Genomic DNA, 14,333 nt, shown 5'->3' with positions numbered 1-14,333 from the left:
AACTGGTACAGCATATTTTACAAACCTGCTCTTAGATTCTTAGTTTTAGTCTTCATGTGCATTCACGCTATGCGGAAAATCCAGAGAGTTAGAGTGTAACCTGCAGAAAATATTTGACCCTGCAAAAAGTGAAAATGTTGAAATCCAGTCCATTGCTATCTGGTGTTTTCTAGTATACACTGTAGCTCACTGTGGTGGGGAGAACAAAAAAAACAAAAAGAGGTTATTTAAAAGTTCAACAGGCTTACTTCAGCCATTTTCCTCATTCAGAAATGTTGACATTAGACTTTACCATTATTGTATATTACCCTCAGTTTCTCTGCTTTTCTCTCCTCCCCATTTTTAGATGGAGCCAGTTCAGGGAACTGGTAGACAGAAAGAAAGATGCTCTTATCTCTGCTCTAAGTATCCAGAATTACCATCTTGAGTGTAATGAAACCAAATCCTGGATCAGGGAAAAGACCAAAGTAATTGAATCCACACAAGATCTGGGCAATGATCTGACTGGAGTAATGGCCCTTCAGAGAAAGTTGACGGGTATGGAACGTGATTTGGTAGCCATTGAGGCTAAGCTAAGTGACCTGCAAAAAGAGGCTGAAAAGTTGGAATCTGAACATCCTGACCAGGCTCAGGCCATCCTGTCGAGGCTTGCAGAAATCAGCGATGTGTGGGAAGAAATGAAAACTACCCTCAAGAACCGGGAAGAGTCCCTTGGAGAGGCAAGCAAACTACAGCAGTTTTTGCGTGACCTGGACGACTTCCAGTCCTGGCTATCCAGAACCCAGACTGCGATTGCCTCAGAAGACATGCCAAACACACTGACTGAGGCTGAGAAGCTGCTCACTCAGCATGAGAATATTAAGAATGAAATCAACAATTATGAGGAAGACTACCAGAAAATGAGAGACATGGGCGAGATGGTAACCCAAGGACAAACCGATGCACAGTATATGTTCTTACGCCAGCGCCTGCAGGCTTTGGACACTGGGTGGAATGAGCTTCACAAAATGTGGGAGAATAGGCAAAACCTCCTTTCACAGTCTCACGCCTACCAGCTGTTTCTCAGAGACACTAAGCAAGCTGAAGCATTTCTTAATAACCAGGTAAGTGGACAGTAATTTAGTTCCTTGCATTAATCTCTGACAAATTGACACCACTTATTGCAGTCACCTAGCTAAAGATAGCAAGTTTTTTTTCTCACAAAGATGAGAAACGCTCTAGTTCACGGTATGGGGAGCCTCTCTCTGTCAAGCAGATAGCAATTAACACGTCTTATGCTTTTTTGTCTGATATATTTTTCTTAATAAAAGGAATATGTTTTGGCTCATACTGAAATGCCCACTACCTTGGAAGGAGCAGAAGCTGCTATTAAAAAACAGGAGGATTTCATGACCACAATGGATGCCAATGAGGAAAAGCTCAATGCAGTTGTAGAAACTGGCAGGAGGCTCTTTAGCGATGGGAACATTAACTCTGACAAGATCCAAGAGAAAGTGGACTCTATTGATGACAGGTAAGGTTTGCTTAGAGTTTTAGTGACTGTTGTACATCAGACTTTCCAGTCTGCTCGCCCAGAACTTAATTTCTTTTCTGAATTTGCCTTTATCCTTTGGATTGTGGAGATTTCCTAGCATGAAGCACTGATACCGGTTGGATTGGTACTGAGCTGTAGAAAACCCCAGCTCCTGGGAGCAAGGCGTTAAGCTGAAGTGTACTGAAAAGTGGGTTTGCTTCTCTCTTACATCAATGTAAACAGGGAAAAACTCTTCTGGAATCAGTAGAGTTACAGCAGTGCAAAGCTGACCTAAGTGACCAGAGACTCAATCCCTGTATGTTTTAATCCAGTTTTCTCGTAGATGGATTAAGGCAAAGGGACGTATTAGAAAATCCTAATATGGTATGTTTTCTTTGTGTTATAAAAACATTAGGAACCAGTATGCTTCAAAATGAGATGGGCTAATCGTAATCAAATATGACCTCTGCCTCCTTCTGGAGACATTTGAAATAGTGAGCTAATAGTAGGATTTGGCTGTGAGACAGTTGCTATATCATTGTATCAGAGCATTCATAGACTGTTTATGCTATGAATTGAGGGAGCTGGTCTTTCCTGGTTCCACAAGTCTAAAGTTTCTCTGCTATCACCTGGCTAATTTAATTATATTAATGTATTCCTGTCCTTCTCCAAAGAAGGAAGGTGGCTCCTCTGGAGTACAAGTGAAATTGTACCTGTCCTACCCACTTGGCTTTGATCATGATTCCCAAGATGTAACAGAGGTTCCCTGCCTCTTTTTGTGAAATCAGATTAGAAAACATTGGTAAAAAGAAAAGCAGTACTTGTGGCACCTTAGAGACTAACACATTTATTTGAGCATAAGCTTTTGTGAGCTACAGCTCATTTCATCGGATGCATCCGATGAAGTGAGCTGTAGCCCACGAAAGCTTATGCTCAAATAAATGTGTTAGTCTCTAAGGTGCCACAAGTACTGCTTTTCTTTTTGCGAATACAGACTAACACGGCTGCTACTCTGAAACCATTGGTAAAAATGTGTCTCATCCTAAAACAGGCTATTTCTTTGTCCTTATTGCTGGGACATGGCAGCTGTAGATTTTAAGTACTTCTTCTTTTCTAAATTCAGAATGTTTAATTTTGATGGGAATGAACCTAATGCCTTGGATGCACTTTTATCCTTAGATCACAAAGCACAATCATAATAATAATAATAAACTTATGTAGAACCTTTATGCCAAAGAATACCTTTGATCCTTATACCAGATACTCATCTTACCCTAATTACGTAAGTTTCTCCTTCAGAGAAGCTCAGCGATAGCCAATTGCTCTTCTCTCTGAGGATGAACCTAAGTGAAATACTGTAAAATGTTCCATTTAATCATTTGCCTTTCTTCTCTGTCCGGATAAAGCAAACACCTCTAACCTGTATGCATTCTGCCTCCGTTATGGCCCACCAAGACGCCCTCACAGAGAAAGGCAGAATATTTCTGTTACCAGAGATTCCTGGGGATCTCTTGAGAAGGATTTCCTTATGCCCTACACGTTTCAGTGATCCTCTATCTGACCAGGATGGAATGGATATGGCTCCCTTTAGAGCTCAGCAATGATGCTCCAAGTGCCAGAAAGATGGGATCCCTTGAAAGTGACCCAAGGCTCAATTTCATTCCAGCGCCCAAGTGTGCTGACTCTGCAGAGCTTCCCACTCCTCCAGCAAAAAACCTGAACTGAGATAAACAGCACAGTGGCCACTACAGTGGGACTGCCCGTGTGTCCTCATTGTACAAATAGAAGTCTCTACTCTATGAAGGACTATTCAACTTCTCCTAGAACACTTTGTTTATAATTAGGGAAGGCAATAACGGTACTTAATATCACGCTGCTGCCAAATTACCTTTTAATCAACACCAGGACACAGTGTATACCCAGTCAGCACCGGCACTGATTTCACTCTGTCCCCCTAAGCCTGAGCAGTTACAACTATATAGTCTCTAGCAGTGTAGGGATCTTGCTTCCATAGTCTGTTTATTTCTGGCACCATACGTATTAGAGGAGAAGCAGAGGATGTATTGGTGGCATGGCACGTTGGGTACCGGCATTATCACAGAATTTTAGACGTTCCAGGCTTTCAGCAACCCTCAAATGTCACTCTCCTCGGGTGATGACTAGTTTTCATGAATACCTGCTTCTCATTCATGGCTCCTCCAGTAAGAAAAGTGGAAAATAAAAACCAGTATTTGGCAACACAGAACAAGGGACTTTTCTCTTCATAAATAAGGCAATCTCTCAAGCTTCCCAACCTGCCTGTGATAGCATCTTCTGACTTGATTCTGACTTAGATTTTGCAATGTAAGATTTTGTTTCTTAGACAGAAAAATAACATCTTTACACCATTTTTATTATACTGCTTGAAAGGCCAGCACTAAATATATTAGCATGGGGATAAAAGTTCTTTCCTCCCACTCATCCGAAGTAAACAAAGCAGGTAACCCCAAACTTTCCCTCCCCATCTTCTCTGACTTTCTCTCTCCTTCACCGTAGCTTTTTCCTCCCACTTGCTAAGGCAGGGAACTTGTCTTCTGGTCAGCCAGCCTTTTCCTACAGCCTCTGTCATTAAGGGTGGATCCAGGAACACAGTATCTTCTGGTCAGCTTCTCCCTGAAGCCCAGTATTAGGCAGCTGAAGTGTGGGGATATTCTAGGCCTGACTAGACCACCTTCCATTTCCTATGCTTCAAAGAGGTGCTCTCAAAACTCAGGGGTCTTGTTGTCAAGTGACTCTTTGCTGCAGTGGAAACTTCCTTGCTACCCCTAGATGGCTGCCTTGCAGACCTTAATTGCATGACATGGGCTTTACGTGTTCCTGCTTTGAATACAAGGCAAATCCTAGACACTGTTTTTGATTCCATTTTACATCAACACATTTCCTCATTTCCAAAGCTGTTTATGTGGAACACCGCAAAAACCACCCAGTGTTACACTATTAAGGAAATACGTGCAATTGCGGTTGAGTTTCTAGGAGCGTAATGCCTCAAAAACAAAGTGTAAGGGTTTGTCTTCACTACCGGGGAGATTGCTGCTGCTACATATGATGCAGTGGGTGTCGATTTAGCTGGTCTAGTGAAGACCTGCTAAATTGATGACAGAGTGCTCTCCGGTCGACTCCAGTACTCCAGCTCCCCGAGAAGAGTAAGGTAAATCGACTAGAAAGCGTCTCCCATCAACACAGCTCAGTGAAGACACCAGGGTAAGTCAACCTAAGGTACGTTGACTCCAGCTACGTTATTCGCATATTTACGTTATTCAATTTACCCCAGTAGTGAAGATAAGCCCTAACTTTTGAGTGTTGTGAGAATGGGTTTAAAGGAGGCCTCTTGGTTTAACAGAAAGTATATCTCCCATTCAGGCTCCATCTGGGTGTACAACGAAGAAATAGGGCTGTTGATTAGTCGCAGTTAACTCAAGTGATTAACGCCAAAAAATTAACTGCGATTAAAAAAATTAATCGCAATTAATCTCACTGTTAAACTTATTGAAATTTATTAAATATTTTGGATGTTTTTCTACATTTTCAAATATATTGATTTCTATTTCAACACAGAATACAAAGTGTACAGTGCTCATGTCATAAATATAAAGGGAAGGGTAAACTCCTTTAAAATCCCTCCTGGCCAGAGGAAAAAAATCCTCTCACCTGTAAAGGGTTAAGAAGCTAGGATAACCTCGCTGCACCTGACCAAAATGACCAATGAGGAGACAAGATACTTTCAAAAGCTGGGAGGAGGGAGAAAAACAAAGGGTCTGTGTCTGTCTGTATGCTGCTTTTGCCGGGGACAGAACAGGAATGGAGTCTTAGAACTTAGTAAGTAATCTAGCTAGATATGTGTTAGATTTTGATTTCTTTAAATGGCTGAGAAATTAAGTTGTGCTGAATAGAATGGATATTCCTGTCTGTGTGTCTTTTTGTAACTTAAGGTTTTGCCTAGAGGGATTCTCTATGTTTTGAATCTGATTACCCTGTAAGGTATTTACCATCCTGATTTTACAGAGGTGCTTCTTTTTATTGTTACTTCTATTAAAATTCTTCTTTTTGAGAACTGAATGCTTTTTTTCATTGTTCTTAAGATCCAAGCGTTTGGGTCTGTGGTCACCTATGCAAATTGGTGAGGATTTTTATCAAACCTTCCCCAGGAAGTGGGGTGCAAGGGTTGGGAGGATTTTGGGGGGGAAAGATGTTTCCAAACAACGCTTTCCTAATAAAAATAAACCCAGATAAACGTTTGGTGGTGGCAGTGGAAGTCCAAGGGCAAAGGGTAAAATAGTTTGTACCTTGGGGAAGTTTTAACCTAAGCTGGCAAAAGTAAGCTTAGGAGGTTTTCATGCAGGTCCCCACATCTAGAGTTCAGAGTGGGGAAGGAACCTTGACAGCTCACTTTATATTATTATTTCTGGTTACAAATATTTGCACTGTAAAATGATAAAAGAAATAGTATTTTTCAGTTCATATCATACAAGTACTGTAGTGCAATCTCTTTATCATGAAAGTGTAACTTACATATGTATTTTTTTTGTTACATAACACCACTCAAAAACAAAACAATGTAAAAGTTTAGAGCCTACAAGTCCACTCAGTCCTACTTCTTGTTCAGCCAATTGCTAAGACAAATAAGTTTGTTTACATTTACAGGAGATACTGCTGATTGCTTCTTATTTTCTTCTTATCTGTGAGAACAGGCATTGGCATGGCACTTTTGTAGCCAGCGTTTCAAGGTATTTAGATGTCAGGTATGCTAAACATTCATATGCCTCTTCATGCTTCATCCACCATTCCAGAGGACATGCTAATGATGCTCATTAAAAAATAATGCGTTAATTAAATTTGTGATTGAACTCCTTGGGGGAGAATTGTATGTCTCCTGTTCTGTTTTACCTGCATTCTGCCATATATTTCACGTTTATAGCAGTCTTGGATGATGACCCAGCACATGTTTATTTTAAGAACACTTTCGCAGCAGATTCGACAAAACGCAAAGAAGGTACAAATGTGAGATTTCTAAGGATAGATACAGAACTCGAACCAAGGTTTAAGAATCTGAAGTGCCTTCCAAAATCTGAGAGGGATGAGGTGTGGAGCATGCTTTCAGATGTCTTAAAAGAGCAACACTCAGATGCGGAAACTATAGAACTCAAACCACCAGAAAAGAAAATCAAACGTCTGCTGATAGCATCTGACTTAGATGATGAAAATGGACATGCATCAGTCCACTCTGCTTTCGATTGTTATGGAGCAGAACCCGTCATCAGCATGGATGCATGTCTTCTCGAATGGTGGTTGAAGTATGAATTATAGAATCAAAGAATATTAGGGTTGGAACAGACCTCAGGAGGTCATCTAGTCTAATCCCCTGCTCAAAGCAGGACCAACATCAACTAAATCATCCCAGCCAAGGCTTTGTCAAGCCGGGCCTTAAAAACCTCTAAGGATGGAGATTCCACCACCTCCCTAGGTAACCCATTCCAGTGCTTCATCACCCTCCTAGTGAAATAGCATTTCCTAATATCCAACCTAGACCTTCCCCACTGCAACTTGAGACCATTGCTCCTTGTTCTGACATTTGCCACCACTGAGAACAGCCTACCTCCATCCTCTTTGGAACCCCCCCTCAGGTAATTGAAGGCTGCTATCAGATCCCCCCGACTCTTCTCTTCTGCAGACTAAATAACCCCAGTTCCTTCAGCCTCTCCTCGTAAGTCATGTGCCCCAGCCACCTAATCATTTTTGTTGCCCTCCACTGGACTCTCTCCAATTTCTCAACATCCCTTCTGTGGGGGGGACCAAAACTGCATGCAATACTCCAGGTGTGGCCTCACCAGTGCCAAAAAGAGGGGAATAATCACTTTCCTTGGTCTGCTGGCAGTGCTCCTACTAATACAGTCCAGTATGCCATTGGCCTTCTTGGCAACAATGGTACACTGCTGACTCATATCCAGCTTCTCGTCCACTGTAATTCCCAGGTCCTTTTCTGCAGAACTGCCGCTTAGCAGCCTGTAGTGGTGCATGAGATTCTTCCTAAGTGCAGAACTATGCATTGTCCTTGTTGAACCTCATCAGATTTCTTTTGGCCCAATCTTCCAATTTGTCTAGATCACTCTGGACCCTATCCCTACCCTCCAGCGTATCTACCTCTCCCCCCAGTTTAGTGTCATCTGCGAACTTGCTGAGGGTGCAATTAATCCCATCATCCAGATCATTAATAAAGATATTGAACAAAACTGGCCCCAGGATCGACCCCTGGGTCACTCCGCTTGATACCAGCTGCCAACTGGACATCGAGCTGTTGATCACTACCTGTTGAGCCAGACAATCTAGCCAGCTTTCTATCCACCTTATAGTCCATTCATCCAATCCATACTACTAAAACTTGCTGGCAAGAATACTGTGGGAGACCGTATCAAATGCTTTGCTAACGTCAAGATATTTCACATCCCCTGCTTTCCCCATATCCACAGAACCAGTTATCTCATCATAGAAGGCAATCAGGTTGGTCAGGCATGACTTTCCCTTGGTGAATCCATATTGAGTGTTCCTGATCACCTTCTTCTCCTCCAAGTGCTTCAAAATGGATTTCTTGAGGACCTGCTCCATGATTTTGTCAGGGACTGAAGTGAGGCTGAGTGGTCCCCGCGTTCTCCTTTTTTCCTTTTTTAAATATGGGCTCTATATTTGCCTTTTTCCAATCGTCCAGGACCGCCCCCGGTCGCCACAAATTTTCCAAGATAATGGCCAATGGCTCTGCAATCACATCAGCCAACTCCCTCAACACCCTTGGACTGTGCATGTCCAGCTTTTCTAAATAGTCCTTAACCTGTTCTTCCACCACTCAGGGCTTCTCACCTACTCCCCAGTGCAGCAGTCTGGGAGCTGCCCTTGTCTGTGAAGACCGAGGCAAAAAAAGCATTGAGTACTTCAGCTTTTTCCACATCATCTGTCACTATGTTGCCTCCTCCATTCAGTAAGGGTCCCACACTTTCCCTTACCACCTTCTTGTTGCTAACATACCTGTAGAAACCCTTCTTGTTACCCTTCTCATCCCTTGCTAGCTGCAACTCTAATTGTGCCTTGGCCTTCCTGATTACACCCCTGCATGCTTGAGCAATATTTTTATACTCCTCCCTAGTTATCTGTTCAAATTTCCTTCTTGTAAGCTTCCTTTTTGATTTCAAGCTCACCAAAGATTTCACTGTTAAGCTAAGCTGGTCGCCTGCCGTATTTGCTGTTCTTTCTGCACTTTGGGATGGATTGTTCCTGTTCCCTCAATAAGTCTTCCTTAAAATACAGCCAGCAATCCTGGACTCCTGGCCTCCTCATATTAGCCTTCCAGGGTATCCTGCCCGTCAGTTCCTGAAGGGAGTTTAAGTCTGCTTTTCTGAGGTCCAGGGTCCGTATTTTGCTACTCTCCTTTCTTCCTTTTGTGAGGAACCTGAACTCGACCACTTCATGGTCACTGCTGCCTAGGTTGCCACCCACTTCTACTTCCCCTACCAATTCTTCCCTGTTTGTAAGCAGCAGGTCAAGAGGAGTACGGCCCCTAGTCGGTTCCTCCAGCACTTGTACCAGGAAGTTGTTCCCAACCCTTTCCAAAAACTTCCTGGATTGTCTGTGCACTGCTGTATTGCTCTTGTCAGGGTGATTGAAGTCCCCCATGAGAACCAGGGCCTGTGATCTGGAGACTTCAGTTAGTTGTCCGAAGAAAGCCTCGTCTACCTCATCCTTCTGATCTGGTGGTCTATAGCGCACACCCACCACGACATCACCCTTGTTGCTCTCGCCTCTAAACTTAACCCAAAGACTCTCAACAAGCTTTTCTCCAGTTTCAAACTGGAACTCTGAGCAGTCATACCTCTAACTTACATACTATGTAACTCTTCCACCTTTCCTCCCATACCTGTCCTTCCTGAACAGTTTATACCCATACATGACAGTGCTCCAGTCATGTGAACTGCCCCACCAAGTTTCTGATATTCCAATCATATCATAGTTCCTTGATTGTGCCAGGACTTCCAATTCTTCCTGCTTGTTTCCCAGGCTTCTTGCGTTTGTGTACATGCACCTAAGAAAACTAGCCAATTGCCCTACTTTCTCAGTATGAATCAGGAGGCTTCCCGTCTTGTACCCTCCTCCTTGTGTTTCCTCCTGGTATCCCACTCCCCCATTTACCTCTGGGCTTAGGTCACCATCCCCCAGCGAACCTAGTTTAAAGCTCTCCTTACTACGTTAGCAAGCCTGCCTGCAAAGATGCTCTTCGTTCTCTTCACTAGGTGGATCCCATCTCTTCCTAACAATCCCTCTTTCCAGAACAACATCCCATGGTCAAAAAACCCAAAACCCTCTCTCCGACACCACCTGTATAACCACACATTCACTTCCACAATTCAGCAGTCCCTACCTGGGCCTTTTCCTTCAACAGGGAGGATGGATGAGAACAAGACTTGCGCCTCAAACTCCTTTATCCTTCTTCCCAGAGCCACTCAGTCTGCATTGATCTGCTCAAGGTCATTCTTGGCAGTATCAGTGGTGCCCACATGGAGAAGTAGGAAGGGCTAGTGGTCTGAGGTCTTGATCACTCTCTCCAAACACTCAGTCACATCCTGGATTCTAGCTCCGGGCAAGCAGCACACTTCTCGAGTCTCCCGGTCTGGTCGGCAGATGGATGACTCCGTCCCCCTTAGGAGGGAGTCCCCGACCACCACCACCCGTCTCCTCCTCTTGGGAGTGGTGGTCACGGAACCCCCATCCCTAGGATAGTGCATCCCATGCCTTCTGGCTGATGGGGTCTCCTTCTGATACCTTCCCTCAGACGGCTCTTCCAAATCCTTCTCTGCAATAGTACCTGTGGAAAGAGCCTCAAAATGGTTTCACACCTCTATCTGCATTGGGGGTACATAGGTTCTTCTCTTTCTTCTTCTGGAGGTCACCTGTTGCCAGTACTCTTCCCCGTTCTGCACTGCACTCACTGATTCCTCAGCATGTTTTGCTTCCAGAACCAAACACTGACTTCTATCCAGAAAATCTTCATTTTCTCTGATGCAACACAGGGTTGATACCTGGTTCTCTAGTCCTCTAACCTTCTCTTCCAATATGCAGACCAGCTTGCACTTCGTACAGGCAAAGTTGCTTCTTGTCCTCTGGGAGAAAGAGAAACATGGCACATTTTGAGCAGGTCACAACAGCTGATCACTCACTATCCACGTCTTCCTTCTAAGAGGCTCCTCAGATGTTGTGTGTACTGCTCACAGGAGCCTGAAAGGCAGAAACACTCAGTGCGAACTCCCCTCGGGTGAACTCCCAGGCAAACTCCCTCTGTTTGCCTGGGACATATGAATCTTTAGCACACCTGGCACGTAAATATCTTGCGATGCTGGCTACAACAGTTGTATGTGAAGGCCTGTTCTCACTTTCAGGTGACATTGTAAACAAGAAGCGGGCAGCATTTTCTCCTGCAAATTGTAACTAAACTTGTTTGTCTGAGCGATTGGCTGAAGTAGGACTGAGTGGACTTGTCGGTTCTAAAGTTTTACATTGTTTTATTTTTGAATGCAGTTATTTTTTGTACATAATTCTACATTTGTAAGTTCAACTTTCATGATAAAGAGATTGCACTACAGTATTTGTTTTAGGTGAATTGAAATATACTATTTCTTTTTTACAGTATAAATATTTGTAATAAAAAATAAAGTGAGCACTGTACACTTTGTATTCTGTGTTGTAATTGAAATCAATATATTTGAAAATGTAGAAAACATCCAAAAATATTTACATAAATGGTATTCTATTATTGTTTAACAGTACGATTAATTGCACAATTAATCACAGTTAATTTTTTTAATCACTTGACAGCCCTACGAAGAATCCAAACAAACAAGTCCAAATCAATGACGTTGCTCAGTGCTTGGCAAACATAAGAAGCTGAATTCTTTATAGTAAAAACTTTTGACATTGGCTATATTCTATTGAGAGGAGGTAGAGGACCTCATATAAAATCACCCTACTGTATTTTCTACTGCATGCATCCGATGAAGTGAGCTGTAGCTCACGAAAGCTTATGCTCAAATAAATTTGTTAGTCTCTAAGGTGCCACAGGTACTCCTTTTCTTTTTGCAGATACAGACTAACATGGCTGCTACTCTGTAATCTGGTTATGTGGCTGATGAGCCCCATATTTCTGAAAATAAGTTCTGATTTTAAAACACCAGCATGACTGACCCAGGTCACAATGGAACTGTTTTTGCCAAGTTTTTTTACACTCACAAAAATCCTATAGGCAAAGTGGCTGTAAGTAACTTCTTCTACGATTGTTGTTGTCAATTCAGGGAAGAGAGTTTCTTGACTCTTTCAGTGGAAGAGTTGCACCTCCATGAGAAAAAAATTGAAAGGCATAAGCTTTGCTGAAAGAAACAGGAATTTTAGAGCCAAACTAGTAGATATCTCTCAGCAGGCAGTTACCTCCACATGTGTTTAACAGTCTTGCTTTAAAGATGTCTCAGTTTCTATTCCTGTTTAGGCTCAGTGAAACCCACAGATTAACAGTTGCGCTACCATGACTTTGTTTATCCATTTTTCTGACTCATTAGAGTTCTTAGGTGCCTTCACATAGAGCAAGTATCAGTAACACTGTAGCAACCTTTTAGCACTCTCCTTCTGGGTAATTTCCTTCAGATATGTAGTAGTGATCAACATTTCTACCATTCCTATTTCACATCCTTCATAATTCTCCTACAAAGAAGAGACTAAGCTCTTGGGGTCATTATATGAGTGTACACTACCGAATACAATGGGGCCCATTTTTGATGGGACCTCTACACACTATTGCAATACAAGTCATAAATATGAATACATTTATGAACAAATCTATTGGGCATATACACAAGTGTTTTAAAGAATTGAAGGCTGAAGGGGAAACTCTTTCAAATGTGTAAATGTTGGATCCCCTTGAGACAATGATTTTAGCATGTTAATTTTACCACTCTGAGTAGCAAACATGTATTGACTTGAGCCTAGTGGAGGTAGAAGGTTTTGGTTGTTCTTGTTGTTACAAGCATCATTAATGTTACTAGAAAACCGTGTGTTATGGTTACGGGGCTAGTTGAACCTCTGTCCCCTTTCTGGTGTCTGAGTGCACCCCCTCAAGCTTCATTCATTTACCTGTCTTATCACAAAATGTCAGAGTTCTCCCACTCTTAGGGCCCGGGGTTACAGTACCATGTATCAACCATTCTTACTCCAGGTGACTGAGTTCAGGAGCCTGTGGTTCTTCCCTTTGTGTATCTGTGACCACTGGTATATAGTAACTAGAGCAGGGTGGGCAAACTTTTTGGCCCGAGGGCCACATCTGGCAATAGAAATGGAATGGCGGGCCATGAATGCTCACAAAATTGGGGTGGGGGTCAGGGCTCTGGTTGGGGGTGCGGGCTCCGGGTGGGGCCAGAAATGAGGAGTTCATGGTGCGGGAGGGGGCTCCGGGCTGGGGCGGGGTAGGGATGTGTAAGGGCTCTGGCTGGTGCTGCGGGCTCGGGGGTGGGGCTGGTGATGAGGAGTTTGGGGTGTAGGAGGGTGCTCCGGGCTGGAACCAAGGGGTTTGGAGGGAGGGAGGGGGATCAGGGCTGAGGCAGGGAGTTGGGGTGTGGGAAGGGGTGTAGGCTCCGGATGGGGATGTGGGCTCTGGGGTGGGGCTGGGGATGAGGGGTTTGGGGTGCAGGAGGGTGCTTTGGACTGGGATTGAGGCGTTCGGAGGGCAGGTGGGGGATCAGGGATGGAGCAGAGGGTTGGGGCACGGGGAGAGGCTCAGGGGTGCATGCTCCAGGTGGCGCTTACCTCAAGCGGCTCCTGGAAGAAGCAGCATGTCCCTTCTCCGGGTCCGACACGGGGGCGCGGCCAGGCGGCTCTGCACGCTGCCCTGTGCACAGGCACTGCCCCTGCAGCTCCCATTGGCTGTAGTTCCTGGCCAATGGGAACTGCAGGTGCAGTGCTTGGGGCGGGGACAGCGTACAGAGCGGAAGCCCCTGGCTGCCCCTACGCTGGAGCGCCGGAGTGGGGCCATGCGGCTGCTTCCGAGAGCCGCATGAAGCAGCCCCCGACCCCGCTCCCAGTGGGAGCTCAAGAGCTGGATTAAAACAGCTGGCGGGCCGGATGTGGCCCGCGGGCCATAGTTTGTCCACCCCTGAAACTTCTTAAAACAAAGTATTGTTTGTTTTAGCAGCAGGAACAAAGCTTTTAGAGAAAAAAGAATTTGAAAACCACCATTTACACACACCTATCTTACCTAAATCCCTAACATCCTGTGATGGTGATCTAAGCATGGGGACCTTCTCCAGACACTCCCAGCAGTACTGTCTCATTCTGGTTTCCCTGAACAGCTACCTTCCTCCCTTGAGAGAATGTCCCTTTAAACCCTGCTTTGTATTTTTTTTATCTTCTCTGTTCCCAGGCTTTGGTCATAGAATCATAGAATATCAGAGTTGGAAGGGACCTCTGGAGGTCATCTAGTCCAACCCCCTGCCCAGAGCAGGACCAATCCCAACTAAATCATCCCAGCCAGGGCTTTTTCAAGCCTGACCTTAAAAACCTCTAAGGAAGGGGATTCCACCACCTCCCTAGGTAACCCATTCCAGTGTTTCACCACCCTCCTAGTGAAAAAGTTTTTCCTAATATCCAACCTAAATCTCCCCCACTGCAACTTGAGACCATTACTCCTTGTTCTGTCATCTGCTATCACTGAGAATAGTCTAGATCCATCCTCTTTGGATCCACCTTTCAGGTAGTTAAAAGC

At 44.1% G+C, this 14,333-nt stretch overlaps 1 protein-coding gene across 4 annotated transcripts in view; it reads left to right on the top strand.

The window, feature by feature from the left end:
- Positions 1-14,333, top strand: part of SPTBN1 (spectrin beta, non-erythrocytic 1) — a 212,043-nt gene that overhangs the window by 146,301 nt on the left and 51,409 nt on the right. For all 4 annotated transcript variants that reach the window (XM_037895873.2, XM_043543804.1, XM_007072399.4 and 1 more), the window contains 2 exons: positions 347-1,103; positions 1,311-1,513. In XM_037895873.2, the coding sequence (XP_037751801.1) occupies positions 347-1,103; positions 1,311-1,513 (960 nt within the window). The remainder of the gene's footprint in view (positions 1-346; positions 1,104-1,310; positions 1,514-14,333) is intronic.

The sequence above is a fragment of the Chelonia mydas genome, chromosome 3, assembly GCF_015237465.2.
Source record: "Chelonia mydas isolate rCheMyd1 chromosome 3, rCheMyd1.pri.v2, whole genome shotgun sequence".
Lineage (NCBI taxonomy): Eukaryota > Metazoa > Chordata > Testudines > Cheloniidae > Chelonia > Chelonia mydas.
This window is presented reverse-complemented; position numbering and strand designations above follow the sequence as displayed.